Genomic DNA, 23992 nt, shown 5'->3' with positions numbered 1-23992 from the left:
AAATTGTTTATAAAATAACTAGAAAAAACTTTAAAAAAGGAGTTAAAATACGCAAAAAATGACTATAAAACTTATTTATTATATCTTATCAATTTTGTATAAAATATTGATTTATCATTACAGGTCACACAATGGATACGTGTACAAGCTATTGCATAATTTCTTATTACTACGCGTATTATGTTATTTAAGACCCAAGAAAATCTATATACTGTCATTTAACTAAAATTATTTATATACGTATATGTATATGTATCTATATATTAATGAATTAGCAAATATGTATTCATATCTTTTTTGAATCAGATTAAATAGAAAAGTACGATTTACGAATAATTTAAATTTAAAATTCACACGAATAAATACATAGACAGATATTCTTATTACAAATAAGATTTTTCTAATCAACAATATCGTATCAAACGATTAAAAACAGCAAAATTATTAAATAAATCAAAATTCTTTAAAAAAATAAATGAAGCAAATTTATTCTCCTAATTTTAACTGAAAAGAACTATTTTTCCAAAATAAACACAATATTTGACTAATATCTAATTTTTTTTTATATTTTCATTTAAAAAATTCAAAAGGTTCAAAGAAATTAATTTTAAAACTTAATTAATAAAAATGAAGAAAGAAATATTATTCTTCGTGTTAAAAAAACATACTATGCTGTTTAAACATTTACTTAGAATTAGACAATTAATTTATAACACATATATAAAAATGGCGATTAATCATGAACACATAATTTGCTACGTTCGCTAATGGAAATTATTATCATTATGATATTATTATTATTATTATTGTGTTATTGTAATAATTATTATTATATTTTATTCTTCATGAAATGAAAGTTAAATTTGAAACTTTGATAGTCAAAAATGCACAGATATTTGTTCGTTCGAGGCACTCGTACATTTCACATCGATCGTAACATTCACTTATGTATAACGATTGACATGTAGTCACCATATCTCGAGAACATTGTAAAAATGCTTATTTCTAATATTTAAAGCTTATCATTTCTTACAATTAATAATAACTCAATGTTCCACTTACAATAACCATTTACTATTGTGTATTTAACATTCCTTTTTTTTTATTTATTTTTCTTTTTATATATATAATTTTTCTTATATTCTTATAGCGATATGATGAATATTAAATATCGTATGTACAAAAATTTTTTTTTTTTAAATTATATAACATCCCAACATAAAAATTTAATCAATGAATAATAAGTACTTGTTCATCATTCAATAGTAAACGAACAAAGTATCGATAAAAAAAATTTTAAGAAATAAATTTATCATATTCATACAATGAACTGAGAAATAACTGGCAATCAATAATAATATAAAAATAATAATTTTCTTGTTTACATATTATATAATGTTGAGGTGTTATACATATGTATACACAAACTAAACATCCTAAGAAATAATATAATATTCAATGAAAAAACTGGCCCTTATTATAACCAGTGGAAATTTTAATACAATTAATGATGAGAGACATAAAATTCAATATATAAAATAATTTTAATATTAGCAATAATAATTGAAGAAATGAATTTAGTATATTTTACAAACAAGATTTCAATAGAAAGTATAAACTTATTTGACTCTATTCATTTTTGAAAATATTTGAATTATCTTATGGTTTTTTATTTTCAACACAAATGATTGCAAAATATTACTTACAAGGTACATTTTTATCTTTAGGCAAAAAAAAATTTTAAATATATAATCTGTACCAGTTTATGCAAAATATTTTATAATTTGCATAAGAAATTTTTTACATTAAAGCAAAAATTAGTAAACATTAAATAATAAGTTTCCTTTTTTTAACTTTGTTTTAACCTTTTTTTTCTTTTTAATTCAAAACAAAAGATAGAGCAAGAATTCTGTAAGAAATAAAAATTTAATTTTGAAAATTATATCTCAATTGAAAAACAATTATCAAATGACAATCATTTATATCCGATCCTCGACTATATCTATTTTGAACAAATTATTATCTAATAATATAGTAATCAATACATAGCAAAATGATTATTGATATTTTTCAATAATTATTTTAATATACATGTGTAATATTTACAATATTATCTGCTAAACGTTACATATATATATAGTATATTTAAAAAAATTTATTTTTGCAGAAATAATATTTTAATTTTTCAATTAATATTAATATATAATAAAATATTTTTTATTTCAAAATGTCAAAAATAAACTAATGATATGATGATTAGTTAAAATAAGAAATGTTTTTATATTTATCCATCGGCGAAAGCATATATATTCTGAGTCATAATAAATTATTTTAATTTATTGAATACAATTTTTTTACTAGGAATTTTTATTCAATAGAATTACTAATTATTAATTCAATTATAAACGTTAAATTGTTTATAATGTATCCGTCAAAGGATAAAAGAAAAAACAAATAAAATATTTGTTACACATGTATATATATTTATATGTGTAATTAAGTGCTTTTCTATATAAGTGAACTAATAATTACATAATTAAGAATAACTATTTTATTTCACTTGTAAAATTGTAGTCAAAAATCATTAATAAAAAGTGAATTTTAATTATGATTGGGACTATTATATATTATATCATTGGATGGAAAATTTTTCAATAATATTTTATAAAATAAAAGTAAGAATGATAGCAAATTATAAACATATTATATCTTTATATGAAATAAATCATATGCAAATTGATATAAATGAAACTAGATATTTTTTTTTGTGTAATAAACTTTACATGAGAATATAATAAATATATAATGAACACAGTTAATCAAGTCGAACATTAACAAAATTCGACATAATTTTAATTAAGATTTAAAAATGTTAAATCATAATGAAAAAAAATAATCATTTTTTAAATAAATATCTTCTACATTTTAGTACTTGTTAACAAATGTCATATTATTTGTCATTATACTGTAATATAATATCACTAAAAGATTTCTTCATGAAACTTAGTTTGAGAAGAAAAAAATAGTATATAATACATTTTAATGTCGAGGATCATATTATTGAGAATCAACTTACGTTTATAAACAATATTAATGATAAAAATTATTATACAGAAGGATCTGTAAATGTAAATGTGAACTTTAATCATTTTCCTGCTTTACCATTAATTTAACATTCATAGATTCATAAAATGCTTGAAGAAGATCTTGCTGACTGAGTTTTAAACTAATTGCTTTGAAAATCTTTAATAAATCCTCCTTAGATTTACATTGATTAATATATTCGACTGCAAATTGGGAAGACCAAAGTTTGTTGAAAACATTCTGAGTAACTACAGAGGATTGAGATTCCAAAGCTTGTATTATATCAGTTGGACTATTATTTTGTAAAGCTATATCTAAAACGACACGTGACGGTATTAATTCATCATTTGCCACTGTATGACTAATGATTACATCCATTGGCATTCTTTTCAACATTGCATCTAAACTAGATAACTCTGTCATAGGTTTTCTTATTCCTTCTTGCTCTTCTTCTTTTAATTTTTTGGATAACATTTCAGCAAATTCTGAAGATGTACATTTTTGACAAACAGCGTCCTTAACTTCGTTAAAATCAAGAATATCCATACAATCACTAGTCTTTATCTTTTTTTTATAAGCATTTAATACTTTTACGAAAAATTGTTTGTCAGTACTGAAAATATCAGGAAGTCGAAGTAAAACTTTGTTTATTCCACAAGCGCGACATGCTGCTTTCAATGTTATTTCATTACAATTCTTTCTATTTTCAGCGCCAAGTATTTTGATAGTTTCAGTTTCCAGTTCTACCTGCGATACATGTCTCATTTTATCCTGTAAAAAAAAAAAAAATTATATTTTTATTTAATATATATATTATAATCTATTAATTCTGAAAGACTGAACTCTCTACTCGAAACAAATCGAAATAATCACAAGTCGAACATTGACAATTAATCGATATTGATATTTTTTAATCCTTATAATCAGAGTTTCAATAAATAAATAAATTTAAAATATCTATTAACAAATAGATGATGTTTCAGAACGTTTATTAATCAAAAAAATTGTTAAAATATTTGATGATGAATTTTTATAATAAAGTTAATATATAACAAAATTATAAAAAAGAACTAATTTAAAAATTTAAAATTCATAAAATAACTTTTATTTATGAAAGTTTATAATTTTCTTTGATTATTTACGTATTGCAAAGAAAATATAAAAATATGTGAAAATATCGATATTTATGAATATTTATTTGTAATTTTTTTCAATTCTTCTATTAAAAAAATAAAAAAATAAAAAACTAAAATCAAATTTTATCTTAATAATTAATAATAATAACAATATATTTAACAACAATCAACTTATAATTTATTAATATTCTAACTATAGCACTTAATTCTTATTCAATGAATTAATTCAATGGTCTAATCATCAATTTCGAGAGTTTATCTCGATCGATGAGAATTAATATCGAAATGTTTATTATTCCATTTTATCGCCAAGTATCTTAATTATTTTTTAATATAAAGTAAAACGACACATTGAAAAAGCACTGATACAGGTAAAATATATATAGTTTTATTGCACAATATAAAAAAGAATATGAATTCAGAAATATAAATTTAATACAACATTATTTTTTTGTATCTAAAAACCACTGTTTTTAAATCTGAAGATATTATATTAATTTTATAAATTTTGGATTAGATATATAATTCTAAGATAAAAAAAATAGAAACAAAAAAACAAATAAATAAATGAATGTCTTTTATATTTAAAATTTTATATGTTTAAAAGAATTTTTTTTACATCATCCGTCAAAATTCTATAATATATTTGAAAATAATCTGATTTCAATTTCTATCTTAACTTTTTTATTATAATATATTTTATTATATATCTTTTTTGGATGAATGATGCATATACTTTTATGATATTAAAAAATAAACATGATTGAAAAATTGTATAAATTATATACGCGAACAAACTACGTCAATCTATAACAATTATTGAACATATTATTAAATATATTATTATTATTGAAATGAAATTTCTTTTTAATTCACCATTATTTCAATATTTATACTAATTTTTTACTATAATACAAAACTGAAAAAGTTAAATATATATGTAAACTAATACACCAATATTTTTTATACGTATGAAACGTTAACCTATTATCAAACAATCATTTTTGCAAATATTTTATTTTTTCTATAATAATTTTTCCTATATTTTCTATCATTCTTATCCGATAATATATATATATATATATATATATATATATATATTATCGGATAATTAGTAAAAATAAATCCAGTATATTTATAATTTGTGCCTATAATAACTTATTAATGCATTCATAACCAATTTTTTCTTAATATTAAATGTTAGTTAAAATATAAAAATTCAAAAATTAATTATCACATATCTCTATTATTAGATAAAGATAAAAATTATAAAATTTTTTATTAATAAATTATAAACTAATAAGTAATAATATAATTTGAAAATAAAAAAAATTTTCTATTATAAATTTACAGGAAAAAAAATATCAAATTTATGTTCTATACTCTGTAACAATTTTATAGTTCATATGATAAAAAATAAAAAACAAATAATATATATTTACATTAACAATAATTAAAAACAACATTTGAAATATAAATGTGCTAAAATGAAACTTTAAAGTTACCTTATATTGGATAAGAAGTTTATCTGGTGTGCATCTTCTTGCTGCACTTTCTAGCACTAAATTAACATCTATTTCATCTAACAAATCTTCCAAAGCCATTTGTGCTGCGACCGATTTTGTTGCTTTATTCACTCCTGTCTTAGATAGATAAATAGAATCACTACTAGTACAAGTTCCAACAGTTTTTGTTGTTTGTATAGATGATATTGCACTTCTAATGAAAGGGGTAGAATTTCCAATAATACTTTCTGATGTAGAAGTAACTATTTTAGGTGATATTGGTATATTTATAATTTGTCTAAAAAAAAATAAGCTATTATTATACAATATATAAATATTAAATAATGTTACTTGTGTTTCATATAAATTCTATCTTCACAGAAATATTCCTATGTAAATAATTTTATTTTTATAATAAATTTAATAAATTTGTGATATAAATGCATTCTATTATATAAGCAAAAAATAGATTATAGTATTTATAAGCTCATTGCTTTAAATCTATTCATGATGAAAGATAAAGGACTGAAAAATATAAACTCAATATTAGTACTACTTTAACTAAGTCCTGGTGACTCTCAAATTATTTATAAAAAAAATTGAATATATAACGAATAAAAATATTGATATTAAAAAAGTAATAAATATAAAGATAAAAATAAATAATATAATACAAAATATATTTTGAATAAAAATATTAAATTTAAATAATAATAATATTTTAATATTAAAGTCAAAAGATAAAAAATAAAATATATAATATTATCAACATACATTATATCTGAAGATGTTATATCTGATTTTGATACAGTCGTTTCTGTATTCTTGTCGGTTATAACAACGTCACAAGTTCTACTAGAACTTGGTTGATTTAATGTTACATTATGATTTACTTTATTATGTGTTTCATCAATATTTGTTGTAATGTCTTTTAATACTTGATCTTGAGATACTTTCAGTGTAGAACATGAAAGTACATTAATATTTACAGAACGTGATATTTCATTGTTTAAAACGTTATCTACATTTTCCACTGTATTATTTAATTCTTTTGAAATATATTTTTTTTCGAAGTATTTTAATATACTTTTTACAAATTCAATTTTTGAATTACCTTTAACTGGTATTCTATTTATTTCACGTTCAGATAATTGTGCAAAATCACCAATAGATTGAATATTTCTATTTATAAAATATGTAGATAAATGTTGCACCCAAAGAGGATTAGTCAAATGCTCAATGATAGATGTTATAGGTTCCTTACACGATATTAATGTAGGATATATAGGTTGAATTGAATCTAATAATTCTGGATGTGGAATTTCTACATTAAATTCGTTTGTACATTGACTATCTTGACTCAAAGGTAAACTACCAAATACTGAATCTGTGACTGGTAAAGTATCTTGTTCATGTAAATTTTCTGTTGATTGTGTACTGGTTCTTATTAATTTTCCACAAAAGATTTCATCTAAATTTGCAGAAGAATTCAATTCAGTAAGATTTGCTGCATCTGCTGTATCTTCTAAATTTTCAGAATTTATACATTTTTCTGATGAATGTTCTATTATAGAATCATTCCCAACATTGAATTTAAGCAGATCTAATGTATTATTTTTAATAGATGTGTTTTGTATAGCACTTATGTCAATATTAATAGAAGTCTCTGTACTACTTTCTTTTGCATCTACTCCAAATATATCTGTTTGTGTTGCTGAATCATTAAACTCATTATTTTCTAAATTAATACTATTTTTTGATTTTTCTAAAATTTTATCTTCTTTATTTTGATCTATTTTATTCATAGATGTTGATTCTATATGTTGAGTAATTTCAAATTCAACATTTAAATTATTAATTTTAATATTATTATCTTTATTAACTATTATAGGAACAGTATTTATTGATTCATTTTCTACAGAATCACATGATGTTTGTACATCACTATCTATTGTGACATTCTCTGAATATTCTAATTCTTCAGCTATTTTTGTTAATAATTCATTTTCTCTTTCACATTGTAAGTCAACTTCAGATACACTTGTCATATCAATTTCTTCACTTTTTTCTAATTTATCTGAATCAACTGATGTTAATTTTTGTTTAATTTGTTTTAATCTTAGTGACGAATCCTTACGTGTTAATAATCCACGTGATGTAAATTTATTAATTTTATGAGGTGAATCAGTAGATGTAATCTCATATCCCATTTCTTTCGAAACCGGAGGATCCGCAAAACTTACTCTTTTTCTCTATAATAAAATGTAATATATTATAATTAGTATATTTTATTAAAGTTGAATTATATTAAAAATTATTTAAATATATAAAAATCAAATATTATAAAAAATATATGAAACAAAACAATTATTTTATATTTTATTAAATTATTTTATATAAAATATTTTAAAAAATTACCTTATTAGGAGTTATATCTGAATCAGATTCTGGAAAATATTGCCGTTGACGTTTCAATATACTTGCACTTGGACTTGCATTTAATGAAGGTGGATTTGCATTTGACCATTCCAAAATTGGTAATTCATCTGCTTCAAGAGTTTCTTCTCCTATTTTATCAGTTTGTATATCATTTTGTATAAGTACATTATCTATTGATTTGTCTGTTTTTGAGAAAATTTTTTCTCCATCATTTTTCAAATTAGAAAATAATTTTATTGGAGGTGAAGGACAATAATCTGTTGATCTCATATTACTAAAAATTTTTTCTTGTCTGCTACTACATAATGCTGTTATTTTATCAGCCTCTTTCAATACGGATCCTTGTTCTTTCTTTCCAAGCAATATATCATTATCTGTATCTTTGGATTTTATTTTTTTACCTACTAGTTCATCATCTAAATTTATAACACAGGATTCAGTTTCCATTCTAGCTTGTTTTGTTACTAATCCTATCATATGAGCAGCACGTCCTTGTGTTGAATAAGATGAATAGGATTTAAATTTTGCCTGACGTTTCATAGTACTTTTAGGTGAGGAAAATTCGAGCAAAGATTTAGATACTAATCCATCATTTACTTTTTGCACATCAACTGTAGTATCTTTTTCATTATCACATAAATTATTTTCAATAACAGAAGAGGAAATCTTTGGTTCAATCATATTAATTTCATTGGTTTCTTCAAATTCCTTAATATTATCTTTAGGAACTTCAATATTGTCATTATCACAATTATTTAAAATAATTTCAGATACTTCCTCATCTTCAATTGTAATTTCATGACATTTCACTGAAGAAGAAATATCTTCAATTCTATTTATTTTTATGAAATATTGCTTTTCATCATATTTTTTCTCTAATTCAGATAATTCTTGTGAATTCTCTATTATATCTTCCATATCATCCTGAATTTGACTTTTTCCTTCAATGGATTCATGATCTTGATTCATAGTTTGTATATTACTATCTGATTTAATATCATCATTATTTATATTATTATGATTATTATTATTATTATTATTATTATTATTATTATGATTATTATTGTTATTATTATGGTTGTTATTGTTGTTGTTGTTGTTATTGTTATTATTATTAACTATTTCAACATTAATTTTAATAGATTTTTTTGTATCAAGTAAATCACATTTATTATCTATATTTTTTGAAATAATTTCTGTCTGTATAGTTTCTTTCTGTTTTTTTTCATCTATTTCTTTATCTTCTTTTAATTCATTCTTATTATCCTGTGAAATTTTTTTTATATCTTCAATTTTATTAATTTCAAGTTTTACTTTTAACAATCTATTTCTGCCTAATTTTGATAATCCTTGTGAATCTTCTATTATGTCTTCCATATCATCCTGAGTGTGACCTTTACTTTCATTAAGTTTATCATCATTAGATTCAATAGATTTTTCGATATCAAATGAATCGCATTTATTATCTGTTATATTTTTGGAAATAACTTCTACATGTTTAATTTCTTCTTTTTTCTTTTCTTCCACTTTTTTTTGCTCTTCTGATTCATTTTTTTTATCCTTTTTTATTAAATATTTTTCATCAGATCTTTTTCTTCCTGGTTTGGCTTTAACTTTTAATTCTTTGTCATTAAGTTTTTGAATTTTCTTTACATCACTTACTTTTATATCTCCAGCCTTTAATTTAGCACCTTTATTTTCTATTGAATATTTTTTAGCAATGAATTCTTTATTAGTATCTTCGTGACTCTTTGATCGACGACTAGTTGATAAAGGACTATCAAATACCATATTTATACGTAAACGAGATATCTCATTTCTTGTACGTTGACTCAAATTCGCTTCATCTATCGAAATTTTATCATTTTCTGAAGATTTACAGCTATCAACATCACTAGTCGTATCCATCAATTTTCTCCGTTGACGCAGATTAGTTCCTTCGTTTTCATTATCCAATTTACGTTTAATACCTCTTTTATCCTCTTTGGTCGATTTATTTTCCATATTTTCCGAAGCTTTTTGTTTAGTGATTGTTTCAGATTTACTTTGAATTATTTTTGTCCTTAATGTTCTTTGCAAAACTTCAGTAGTACTTGAATATTGTTCTGGTTGATTACTAACAATTTCTTCCGATTTTGGCAAAGTAGATTTTACAGTAATATTGAAACGATTGCGCCGCTTACTATTATCTAACACAGACGGAGATAGTCTTTGGTCATCTTTATTTTTTAACAATTCTTCTTGGATATTAGTATCTAAGTTTTTCGATACAAAATCTGCTGAAGTTTTTGCTTCCGCATTGTCATAAGCATTTTCTACTATTGCCGTTTGTTTTTCTATAAGTAAAATTTCATTATTGTCTACATTAACTTTTGTTTTTTGTACAGATTCTAATGCTATATTTCGTTCAACACTATCCATCGATTTTGTATCTGTTTCAATAAATGATTTATTAATTGTTTCTAATTCTTGTATTTCAATTTTGTTTTCTTTATTTGCATCATCATCCAAGATATTTTTTGATATATTATCTTTTTTATTATGTTCTTTTTCTGTTTCTTCAAAAATTTTATTTTTTTTGTCAAACCATTCTTGTAAATTTTGAGTATCTTGTGAAGAAGATTGCGACAAATCATTATATAATGCTGGTATATCTTCTCTTCTACGTTTTAAAGATTCTTTTTGATGTTCCGTTAAGCGATTAACATCAAATTTTAAATCTGTTTTAATAAAGACATAATCCTACAATTGAAAAATATTAAATGTTAAATAAACGAAATATATTTATAATCAAATAATGAATATATAATCAAATTGCCTTATATGTACTATGCGCACAGGGAAAATGTATGCATAAAAATTTTAAAATTATATATATATATATATATATATGTATATATATGTACCTGTGAATCAGAATCAATTGATGCTTTCTTTCCTATATTTTTATCCACATTTTTATCTGATTCTTTAACTATCAACTTTGGGCTATTAGATCCTTTTAAAAAACTACCAACTATTTTTATTTGGTTTGGTAATTTCTCAATTTGAGCATGTTCCTTTTTTATGATTTCTGATATGTTTAATACTTTATCTTTCCCTATTTCTTTTTCTATCTCTTCCAACAATAATTTAATGCTATCACTGAATACATTTTTTGATTCAAAGAGAGATGCAGTTTGAATTTGTATATCAACATTTGAATGATTTAAAGCTTGAATAATAAGTTTTTTATAAGATGAAAAAAGATCATAATTTATCACTTTACCAAGTTCTTTAAAAATGCTAATTATACTTTCCCATGTATTTGCTACCTATAAGTGAAATATTTTAAAATTAATTATATTTTTGTTATATAATTAAAATATATTAAAAAGGATACATACTTCTTTGTTTAACATTTCTAATTCAGATTGAAGTATAAGTTCGATTACAGATTTACAAACTTGCAAATATGGTGTTATTTTTTCTGGATTATGTCCATAAATAGTAATAATTGTGGCTGACATTGCTTTAAGAGCAAGTTCACATTCTTTAGCTTCTTTTTCAGATAAAAAATATAATACAAGATCCACAATAAGATGTATAACAGATGGAATTTCTGTATTTACTGAAGATTAAAAATTAAATAATTACCTTATATATTTATTATAATTATTTCTTTGATTAATATTGACATACCCAGCAATAACTTATAATTGATAGTACTTAACAAAATATCCAAACAGTATATAGTAAGATAAGGAGATTCTTTGTTTTTTGTTATAGAATGTTGCATAATACTTGCAATATTTAATAAAATTTCGTTAGATTTTACAGTTGTTATAAGATCTGTTCGCATTTCAAAATGTTTATATAAATATTTCCAAGCTTTTGCCAATTCTTGAATCTGTCATAATAATAATGAAAATTAAAATAAAGATATACATATTATTTATTAAATTTATCATAATTAAAAAATCTATACATAATACTTAAGAATTGAAACTTATTTAACATAATAAAACTAACTTGTTTTTGATCTTGTAAATGTATATACATAAATGGAAATACTACAATAGATTGAACAGTTTTTAAATTATGTTCTGTAGTAGTTCCTTCATTAATTTCTTGAATATCACTCATATATTTTCCTAACACATCTCCTAACATAAGCCATAATTCAAAAATGATAGATCTGAAAAATATAATATAATTAAAAAAAATATAGAATAAAATTAACTTTATAATTGATATTAATTATTATTTTAAATTATTTTAAACTTACTCGTTTTTATTTGCTATATTTAATAGTGCATGTAATTTTTCATACATTTCTTTTAAGCAATTAAATGCATGTGAATAATAGATATTTTCCTTTTGAGATTTAATACATTGCCAGAAAAGACATTTTAATGCATTATAATGATCCCTTAAAAAAACATTTTAATGCATTTTATATTAAGAAAATAAAATAATTAATTATAAACAAAATAAAATTAAGTTTTTAACAATCTAGATTTATATAACATTTTTTTCTTATTTAAAATCACAATATATTCGTAATTAAAATCTGAAATATTTTTATGTATTTTATGAGTACTTACTTTTTAGCTTCATTTAAAATTGGAATTTGTAGAAGTTTAAATACTAACTTTGATAATGTATCATCTTGAAAATTAAAATCTGTACTTAAATCAGCAATTTCAAATAAAATTGTATCAAGAATTAAATTTCTAATCATTGGTTTATTTTTAGCATAATTTGTTAATTCTGTAATAACTAATGTTATATCCTTGTACATAATAGACTGTAAAATAATATTGTTTATCATTTATACATATTAAATTGTGAAGTATTCTTTCAAATAATATTTAAACTAACCTTATCTTCCAATTTTGATTCGCGTATATAATTGACTAAACTTTTCCATAATATTTTACCAACTTGATATCTGTTTTTCATTTCTTCATCTGTAAGTTGACTAAAAACAAGTAAAACTTCTCCTACACTGTGAATTATACTTTTATAACATTCTTGAAAAATAGCATCAGATATAGGATATGGGAGTCTTTCTTCCAATACTGGAGCAGTATGATTTTCTTGCTTTGAAACAAGAAATTGATATAAAGCATCTACTGCAACAACTTTTGTTTTAAAGAATCTCTTTCCTGGAGAAGCTACTATGTCAAATTTCGAAGATAATAATGGTGTATCTCCAAGAGGTCCAAAACAAAAGTTTAAGAATTGTGTGATTACAGGATTAACAAATTTAGAAATATCTTTATAAAGTTTAATAATCACATGCCACCAGACTTCCAATTTTGTCAATGCTATTAATTCAGTCTTACTATTTTTAGCATTCAATGGAATACATAATAACTTTATTCTTCTAGCACTAGCAAGTTCATGTGGATCTAAGGCGAAATTGTCCACCAATAATTTCCATGAAAGGAATGCTTGTCTAAAAGAATATAAAATATTTTATTATTTTTCATTTCTTTTTATAGTATCACTTTTTATATAATCATTTATTCATACCTGCGTATAATTGTATCAGTAGATTTAAATGCCTTTTCTTCTACACTTAATAAATTATTTATTAAACCAGCACCACGGTGAAGATCCACACCAAGAAACTGGATGCTAACATTCCACTGTGTAGCCCAATCTAATTCACATGCAGATACTAAAAGTAACATACGTTTGCAGTATGTAGACTGTAATGCTTCTATATATCGAGTCCATGCAGATGCTAGTTTGGTACGAACATGTGGTAATATATTTGCAGTTAGAGCTTGTTGTAAAAGTTTTAAAGCAGGACCTCGTTGTCGTTTATGTCCCATATAAGCTAATACCATTACTTTATCTATTAATATTGCATTAAACTGTAAAAATATCTAATTTAATATTTTTAAATTTTTATATTATTACAAATATTATTTTAATATACCCTTTGAACTTTAATATCTGATGTTACTGCAGCCACTTTATATAATCTTCTTAAAAAAGTTATGCAATAATTAACTGTTTCTTCTTCTAATCTTTGGTCATCTGATAATGGTTTACTTTCAGCATCTATTAATGCTTGAAGATTATCTACACATGCAGTTGGTGCAATCCATGGCATTGTATTTGTTTGTACTGCACACATACAATTATTAAAAAAATTTACAGCATGTGGATCATGTACAAATGTTGATATAGCATTTTCTTCAACTACTTCTAATAATTTTAGAATTTTTAATCTGAAATTACAATAAAAGTGTTATAACTAGATAAAATATGAGAAATATTGTAGAAATATTAATAAAAATTATTTTAACATTAACAAATAATCTTAAAATGAAAATAATATATATCTAAATATAATAGACATATTTTAATAAATATTTTAATATAATATTTCTAATATAATTTATGAATGAAAAATTAATTTATGAAAAAATTATAATTTATCAATAATAAAATTGTAATATTTAAATATTTTATATGAACAAACCTATGTTTTCGACTTATCTGTGATATAGCTTCAAATAGATTCAGAGTATGGTCTTTAAACTCTTGGATAACTACATTTAATGTTTCATATGCTTCATTTTGTATATCATTATTTCCATTTGCAAATGCATCTACAATTAGTTTACATAATTCTTTATATTGTTCTTCTTTAATAATTTGTGTAGATTCTAATTTCTTGCTGTTACTAAAAAAACATAATTATTATAAAATTTAAGTAAAATTTTTTCTTATAAAGAAATCAATAATATATTCATCATTAAAGAATAGAAATTAAAGAATAATATTAATGTAATTAAAAAATATTTTGAAAAGAATCCATAATTTAATATAGAAATGTCTAGTTTTTATTAAATAATTTATATATACACGTACATATATATATATATATATATATATCGATTTATAAGCAAAAATATCAACAATAGTACCTGCGAATATAGGTTAAAGCTTCACGTTTTTCCTTGATATTGCTATTTTCCCGCAACATTTTCAGCATTCGCGGGAAAGATTGCATATTAGAAGCCATTCTGCAAGTCTTTGTATTGCAAAGAATTACATCAATAAAATCTCGTTCATCACATCACAAATGTGTCTACAAAGAAAATTTTCGCGAAAATCTTAAATTTACAATAAGGTCTTCAACAACCTTACTATTAATATTTTACATGAACATTAAAATGGAATCGTTTACTGATTCCTTTTGGAAATCGTCTTTTACAGACGTTTTAATATCTTTAAAAACTATCCTCCTACAAACAACCGAGAAAACAGGTTGTAGTAACAATAATTAAGTATTAGCACGCATTAATATATAGTAAATATTCGCACACACCTTCTACTTTAATTCTTTCTTCATTTCACTGTTTACTTTTACCTTTCTCCTACCTTCTTTTCCCTCTCTCCTTTCTATTGCCGCCAAGATATCACAACGCAAGCAACAAAAGTGAGTTTGTTTTAAAAAGAGATACATACAACTGGAAGTATAATCATATAACAGTTTAACGTTTTACATTCCCGGCGAGTTTGCAAAGTGCATATATAACTTCAGATACCGTTTTCAATGAATTTAAAATACTATTAATCAAATAATTATATTAATTACAAAAATAAAAATATTTATTTTCTCACATTTAGTTTATCACATATTTCAATTATAGATATAGTTTATTTGTTATATGATATAATTCGAAAAATATATATTAATATAAATTGTTTATCTTTTAAAATATATACTCCTATTATGTGTTATTTCAATGCTGAATTGAAGTTGACTACTTGATTGTAACTATACTGTGACTAATGATATACATTTTAATAACAAAATGAAGAATAAATTATGTATATATTGTATATTTATTTGAATTTGTTTAGAAATATTATAATTTTTCATTCATATAAATAATATTATTAAATTATTTAAAATTATTCATTTAAATATTATCAAATTTTTTAAAAATTTAATTACATTAATTTATAATAAAGATAAAAAATTAAATAAAAAATTATGTAAAATTTAATTAACTTCGTATTTATAAAAAATATTTTTAGAATATTAATTTATATTTTTTAAAGATATATTATTATAAAAATGAAAAAGAAAAACTTTTTCCTAGTGTATATGTATAATATACATTAAATTATAGTTATTGTTGTTTATATTTATATTTATTTTTATATTTTTTCAATATAAATTAATTTTAAAAATTATTTTTATTGTAAATATTTTTCTTCTATCATAGATTTTTCATTTAGATGAATTATATATCATTGCATTAATTAAAAATATTTTTTAAATAATTATAATTATTAATAATAAATTATTTATTTAAACAAATTAAAAACATTTTTAAAATATTACGAAAAATTTAATTATTAATAAATTATTTATTAATTAATCTAGTAATAATCTAATAATAATGAAATTATAAAACGCGGGAATATCTTTTTGATATGTACTATGAACTATAAATATACATAATTATGTATAATTTATTAATAATATCGATAAATTAAGATTAATTAAATTAAATGTCAATAAAAAATTCGAAATAATAAAATTAAATTTAAATATTTATATATATAAATAAAATATTTATAAAATAAAATTACACATTTCAAATTTAATTTATTCTTTAAATAATCAAGAATTATATTAAGTTTATAAATGTTTCTTAATCGTTTTTTTAATATTATTTATAATAGATTATTTATAAATATATGTTATTATTTAAAATTTTAATAAATTTCCTATTTTTTATATTAGATTGTATTAGATTAAATAAATATACTAATCTATTCATAAATTAAAGAAATATATTATAAAAAATATAAAATATATAAGACGTAAAAAAATATCGTTTTTACTAGAAATATAGTTTATATATTAATTATATTATTGACTTTTTTATTTTCATATAGTGTTATTTTCATTAATTATTTTCATTAGTGTAAATATGTTATTTCAAAATATTTATATTAGTATATATTAAGAAATATATGAAATATCTTTAAATAATTGATTTTAAAAAAAAAAATATGCAAAATTTTAAATTTATTTTTCGAAATATAATGAATTTAATTATGTAAATATAATGAATTAATTTTGTTCGTTTTGATTTGTTTTGATTGATATACATATTATAATAATATTATACCATAATATCTAATTTTATCTAAGTGAGTCTTTCAATGAAATATTTAAAGTGAGTATAATTATATTTATACTATATTAAATGTATAAAATAAAAAATAAAAAGACATTTTTTTTATAATGATGCATACATCTTAATATATAATGTAAGTACATATTATATAAAAATTTAAAAACTTTTCATATATATAAAATAATAAGTCCATTCTTTTTAAACTTTTTGTTTAAAAGAACTTTCATTTCATACAAAATTATATTAATTGTGATAGACATATAAAACACATATTTTTGCATATTAAATTTTATTTTGATATCTATAATCAAAACTTATTTCAAAAATGCTTCTTAACATCATATGTACATCATATGTATATTGAATCATAAAAAATGATTATATAAAATTTATAATTTATTTATAAATTTCTCTTATAAAATAATAATTGCATCTTTATTTACAATAATTTATTATATGATTCAATTAAAAAAATGACCATAATCGAACGCTATTATCTCTATTTTGTATTGTACTATCATATATTCTTTGGCCGGTACTAGTAGCAACTAATGGTAAATTTTTATGTAAATTAATTCCATTTATACAATCACAAGATAACTTTATTTTATATCTTGCATTAAGATTTTCACAATCTGATAATTCCCAAACTATAAGATCTCCATTTGTACTACCTAAACAATTAAAAATAATAAATAAATCATATTTTTAACAATATAGTATACTTAATAATTATTCATACATACCTGAGAGTATTTCCTTTCCATTAGGTTTAATATCAAATTGAATTCTTTGATTTGTGTCGGATTGACGTCCTTCAAGGGAATAGAGTACAATACCAGGATTACGAAGATCCCAACATAAAAATTCATTACTACGTCTAACTACTGAAAATAATTTTGTTCCACATGGACTAAATTCAATTTGAGTTACACCATTTCCTGTCTTGAAAGTACATAATGGACCATCTTTATATAAACCTGACAAAATAAACACATAATTAAATTATTAATATTTTAATATTATCATTATTTTCATAGTTATATATTATTTATTATATAATATTTACTTACCAATATATTTAGAATAAGTACCAAAAGCAACTAATCTTGGCATAATTGGATTTTCTCGAATACAAGAAACTAATCCTATTACATTTGGAAAATCTTTTTTAAATTGAATAGTATTTATTTGACGACCTGGTTGTTCTAGATCAAAAATTCTTAAAGTATTTTTAAAACCAGCCCATATTTCCTTGGCAGAGTCAATAAATTGAATACTAAGTGCAGCTTCTACTTCATCAACTCTATTATAATAAAATAGAAAATAATAATTTATAATATTGTAACATATTATAATATAATGCTATTAATATATATTTATACTATTAATATATATTTATATTACTAACTGATTATAAGCACGATATGTTGCTCGTAATTCACCATTAAATGCATCCCATAAATGTATAGGACTTTCTCTACTTGTACTTAAAAAACAACAAGTTGCAGGTTCCCATGAATTCATAAAAGGATACCAACAAGTATCATATATAAGTCCTCCTTCTTTTACAGTTAATGCTGCTGAAAATTTTTTGGATAACAAATTTAAAGGAAATTTTTCAGAATAAAATTCTCTGGGAAGCTCATAAATTCGAATTCTAAAATCTTCAGAAGGTACTAATAAACATGTTCCATCTGGAGACCATTGACAGCCTTTTGTAAAATTTTCATATGATTCTGTTGACTGATATTCCTCAGTTGCTTCGCATAATAATCTTGGAGAATTATTCCAATTACAATAAAATTGATTTGATTGTGTCATTTCTTTGTCTTTCATCCCTTTATTTTCATGTTCTATATTAATTGATTTTACATTGTTTTGAATGTCTGATATTTTCTCTTTTATAGATTCATTTTCTTGTACTATATCTAGTAAATTTTCATTGTTTTGTATTTCTAATATTTTTTCTTTTACAGATTCATTTTCCTGTATTACATTTAATAAATTTGCATTATTTTGTACTTCTGTTATTTTTTCTTTTACAACTTTATTTTCATTCATTATGTTTAACAAATTTTCATTGTAATTTTCATTTACTTCTGATATTTTTTGTATATTTTTCTTTATTTCTTCTAATATAATTTTATCTTTTTCGGAATCTTGTAAAACATTTGTATTTATATTTTGTGAATTTGATAATTCTTCTACTGTCAATGATTTTGTCTAAAATATAATATTATTTTATAATTTTTTTATATAAAAAAATTTTTTTTTTATATAAAAGTAAAAATTTATTAATAAATATTAAATATTAGTTTTACCATTTTTAAAACAAATTCTCCAGTTGTTTCCATAATTTTAAAATTCATTCCATGAATAATAATATATAGAATATTAAATTTTATATTTCTTATCTATATATTTTTTAAATATTTATATTTTTTTAGACATAAATTGCATAAAATACATTAAAATCATTATTTTATTTGTGATTTGTTCATTTATTATTTATCATAAATTTACCATAAATTTATGATAAATTTAATTTACGTATTTATAAAAATATTTTTTTAAAAAATAATATCATTTAAAAAGAATATATAGTAGCAATAACAATTAAATTAATGAAAAATTTAAATAAATATTAAAATTTTAGTCTAATTCTTTATAATATTACTTATAATACGGTATTATTAAAAACAAAATATTATTATTATTTATATAAAAAAATAACACATAAGTTAAAAAAATATATATAATAACATAAAAATTAATTGTTTTCTTATATATCATATATGTTGTAATATATATAAAAGTAAATTATTTAATAAATTATTATTATATTATAATTATAATTAATATAAATAATAATTATTTAATAAATTTTTAATAAATTATTTTAATATACTTTATTTTATTATCATTGTTCAATATGTTTTTCGTCAAAAACTTGATTTAACTAATCAGAAGATATAAACATTCCATATAGGGATATTTTTTTTTACTAACAACTAGTTATGTACTAGATTATTTGAGACAAATCACTAGAAACAAATCAAATCACGTGATAGAAAGTATAATTTTAACTATAGTTTGAACAGTACAAAGTAAATTAATGAATTAGTAATATCAAGATTAATTTTTAAAAAATTAAGTATTACTTTTAATTTATTATTATTTTTTAATATTTTTGAGTGAAAATAAATAATAATGAAATATAATATTTAAATGATTTATGACACTTTTGAAAAAAAATATATTTCAAACCTAAGAATTATATTTTACTTTTACTTAAAGGAATTTTACAGATTTTTTTTAATTTTGAGGATATTTTTTGTTGAATTTTCAGGAAAATTCTTTTTCTTGAACAAAAAGATACAACGAGGTATAAAGAAATATAAGTATAAAAGGAGAACAAAGATGTACAGGTATAAGGAAAGTTCAAAGAAGAATGTCTTAAGAAAAATGCACAACATTCAATAATCGTAAAAATAAATACTTTCTTAGCATTTAATATATTGCTTAAACCATAGTAAGATCCTTTCAAATAGAATTATATATTTAAATAAATTGATTATATAATTTTTTATTTAATATATATACTTATATATGTACTATCATTTAATATATACTTTAATTTCTTTTGTTTCAATTTTTATATTATAGTTACTACCTCAATTGTACAAATATATATATATTTATTTATTTATTTAAAATGATCAATTCAGAATGATAAATCGATTGCTATATATATATATTATATTGCTATACAATATATTGCTATATATATATATAAATATAATATATATGTAAATTTTTATTTATATATCTTTGATAAAAAAAAGATGATATTTTAGTTTTGTTATATTTTATTATTTAGTTTTTATTTAAATGAAATAATTTTATTAAAATTGAAATAGAATCCAATATTATAAATTTTATTAATTAATAATAAATGAAACAATATTTATTAATATAATTTTATTTCAAATTCATAATTGAAATTCATATTTTTAATTTATTGTAATTATAATTATTATATATAATTTAAATATTATTATTTATTATATATATAATTCAACATATTTATATTAATATGTATTATTGAAATACAAAATCATAATATTTCTATAATTATAAAAATCTTTTTCTTGAAGTTTGATATATATGCATTCACGAAAATAAGAATTTCTAATCCTACACCATAGATATAGCATTAAGCACAATATCCACATCTGCATCTAGTGAAAATCTTGATTTTGTGAAAATTCTACTAAAGTTTTTTTCTCTTAAAATGTTTTTGCATCTATTAATAATAAATTTGTGAGAAATTTGTAAAATTTTCTTTTTCAATTAGAAAAAAAATTTATTTGATATTATATTATATATAATATTTATATAATTTTTCAATTTGTTTTTTTAAAATATAATTTAATCATAGTAAAAAATAATTTTTAAATATATAATATATGCATATACATATATTAATCATATAAAGTTATACTTTTTTTTTTAATTTTATTATTAATTTATATAATATTAAATATAAATTAAATTTTTAATTAATATTTAAAATTATTTTTAAATTTTTAAATAATATCACTCAATGTCTTTTTTAGAAAGAAATTCTTGATGATTGATTATGAATATTTATGAAAAATATTCATGAAGAAGAAAGAATATTTATTTTTTTGTAATATTTAAAAAAAAATTTCGAAATAACCTGTTGGAAACGATGTATAGTAAGTAACTAACATTTCTTAACGAATGAGTTCAGAACTGTTTACGAATAATATCAGCAAACTTTCTTTACTACCTGTCCCCACCACTTATCGAATTAACCATCCACTGTGCCCTTTTTCTTTGTATTGCCAGGCTGACAGTAGATAACCATTAAGCAGACCATAGAGAGAAACTATTCCATAGCTGTCACAATGCTATACTTATTCCTTAAAATAATTTTTACATAAAATTAAACTTATTTTTAAAAAGAAAAATAAATTGTTATATTGTAAATTGTAATAAAATAATAAATTTTTAATTTTGTATTTATATATATATTTTTAATAATATGTTTATTTCCAAAATAGCAATATAAATTTTAATTGTAATAATAAATATAAATATAAATAGATATATAACAAAATTTAATTATATATAATTATATTTATAAAAATTTTGTTTAATTTGTTTAATATTATTTTTTTTTAAATTTCATATTTTGCTATATAATTTTATATATTATAGAAACAATTACAATCTTTTTTACATTCAATTTACAATTTATAATTTAATTTCTTTTCACAAAAACAAATATTTTTATTGCAAAATATTACATTTTTTTTTTTTTATAGGAAAGTTGCAACTGATTTTAGTTTTTTGAATCATGATATTTAATTAATTTATAATTCAATTTTTGAAAACATTATCAAGTAGACTTGAAATAATTTAAACGAATAAATTTGAGAGAAAGAAAAATAATAAAATATTTACATAAATGAAAATTGTGAATTTAACGTAAACTATTGCATTTACGCGCTTGAGTTGCGCACGCGCGTTCTATATTGCGTATAGGAAATACATAGAGAGAGAATGGGGAGGAAAATCGAGAAGAGTGGCAGGAACGTCGATGAACGAACCACCCCCGCACAGTGTGGTCTCTTTTGGCGCGTGGGTGCTTCCAAGGTCATCGGAAGAGCGAAACTGCTACGACGCCTTCGTCGCGACGCCCGCGCATAAAGCGTGGGTGGAGAATACACATATATGTGTATACTTAGCTATCGCTACATGCCGTTTCAATTCATCGAATTACTCCATTCACGAGAATTTTTCGATTTTTCTTGCCTTCAAATTTCATAATCCATTGAATGTCATTGTACGCTTCGTCAACCAAAATTTTTTGAATTTTTCTCGTAAAAAAATCGAAGTATTGAATTTTGTTGTGACTGATCATTAACAAAAAATTATATTTTTCATTGTATCGAGGTTTAGAATGATGTCTATTGATGGAAAGTTCAGTATTTAAAGAAAAATTTGTGATATTGAATTTTATTATGATTCATTTATTGACGCGGTTCATTTAAATATATATATAATTAATATAATAATAAGTTTTATATTATTTTGTTATATAGAAATTAAATTTTTGTGAATATATATATTTGCCAAAAAAAAATGAGCCAATCCATTCTTCTCTAGCCCGCCCACATTTACACCTACATTCAAGTACTTATATACATACACCCACGTATTATTCTGCATCCTTTACTAAAAAATTTTGATCAAATCTTCTTTTGATGCTTGAGATTAATCGAAGAATTATAAAAAATGAACAAGATTATGGATTATTATGAGAATTAATTAAAATTATTCAATAATTTCTATCTTTTAAGAATAATTAATCTTAAGTATAATTATTTTTTATATTTAAAATCAATAATTATAAAATGAATTATAAAATAAATCAATAAATGTATAATTTTTCAAATATAATATAATATATTGTCTTTGCTATTCAAGAGAAAAAAATTTATAGCAAAAACTTATAAATGATTATTCTTTTTTACAAAATAATATTTATTTAATTTAAAATATTTTCATATATTTCATAATATATTAACTAAATGCAATTTTTAAATATATTGTAATTGTTATTTATATT

The 23992-nt window shown here is 20.9% G+C and overlaps 2 protein-coding genes across 2 annotated transcripts; both read right to left on the bottom strand.

Moving 5' to 3' along the window:
• Nucleotides 1-2831: 2831 nt before the first annotated feature.
• LOC122715554 (telomere-associated protein RIF1-like) lies at nt 2832-15613 on the bottom strand. Its single transcript, XM_043937825.1, has 17 exons — nt 15498-15613; nt 15094-15414; nt 14646-14849; nt 14097-14391; nt 13685-14031; nt 13028-13607; nt 12751-12953; nt 12432-12575; nt 12176-12341; nt 11846-12053; nt 11551-11774; nt 11071-11478; nt 9273-10906; nt 8144-9158; nt 6500-7977; nt 5726-6023; nt 2832-3855 (listed from the first exon to the last, which is right to left on the bottom strand). Exons 2-17 carry the CDS (start codon nt 15189-15191, stop codon nt 3142-3144), a joined length of 8016 nt encoding a protein of 2671 aa, XP_043793760.1. The 5' UTR covers nt 15192-15414; nt 15498-15613; the 3' UTR covers nt 2832-3141.
• Nucleotides 15614-17633: 2020 nt separating this feature from the next.
• On the bottom strand, nt 17634-19707 carry LOC122715560 (telomerase Cajal body protein 1). Its single transcript, XM_043937838.1, has 5 exons — nt 19653-19707; nt 18740-19554; nt 18402-18634; nt 18075-18308; nt 17634-18002 (listed from the first exon to the last, which is right to left on the bottom strand). The coding sequence occupies exons 1-5, from the start codon at nt 19698-19700 to the stop codon at nt 17794-17796; spliced, it is 1539 nt and encodes a 512-aa protein (XP_043793773.1). The 5' UTR covers nt 19701-19707; the 3' UTR covers nt 17634-17793.
• Between the last annotated feature and the right edge of the window lie 4285 nt (nt 19708-23992).

This window comes from Apis laboriosa, unplaced genomic scaffold (assembly GCF_014066325.1).
Source record: "Apis laboriosa isolate Shangri-la unplaced genomic scaffold, ASM1406632v1 scaffold38_cov145, whole genome shotgun sequence".
In the NCBI taxonomy this organism is placed as follows: domain Eukaryota; kingdom Metazoa; phylum Arthropoda; class Insecta; order Hymenoptera; family Apidae; genus Apis; species Apis laboriosa.
This window is presented reverse-complemented; position numbering and strand designations above follow the sequence as displayed.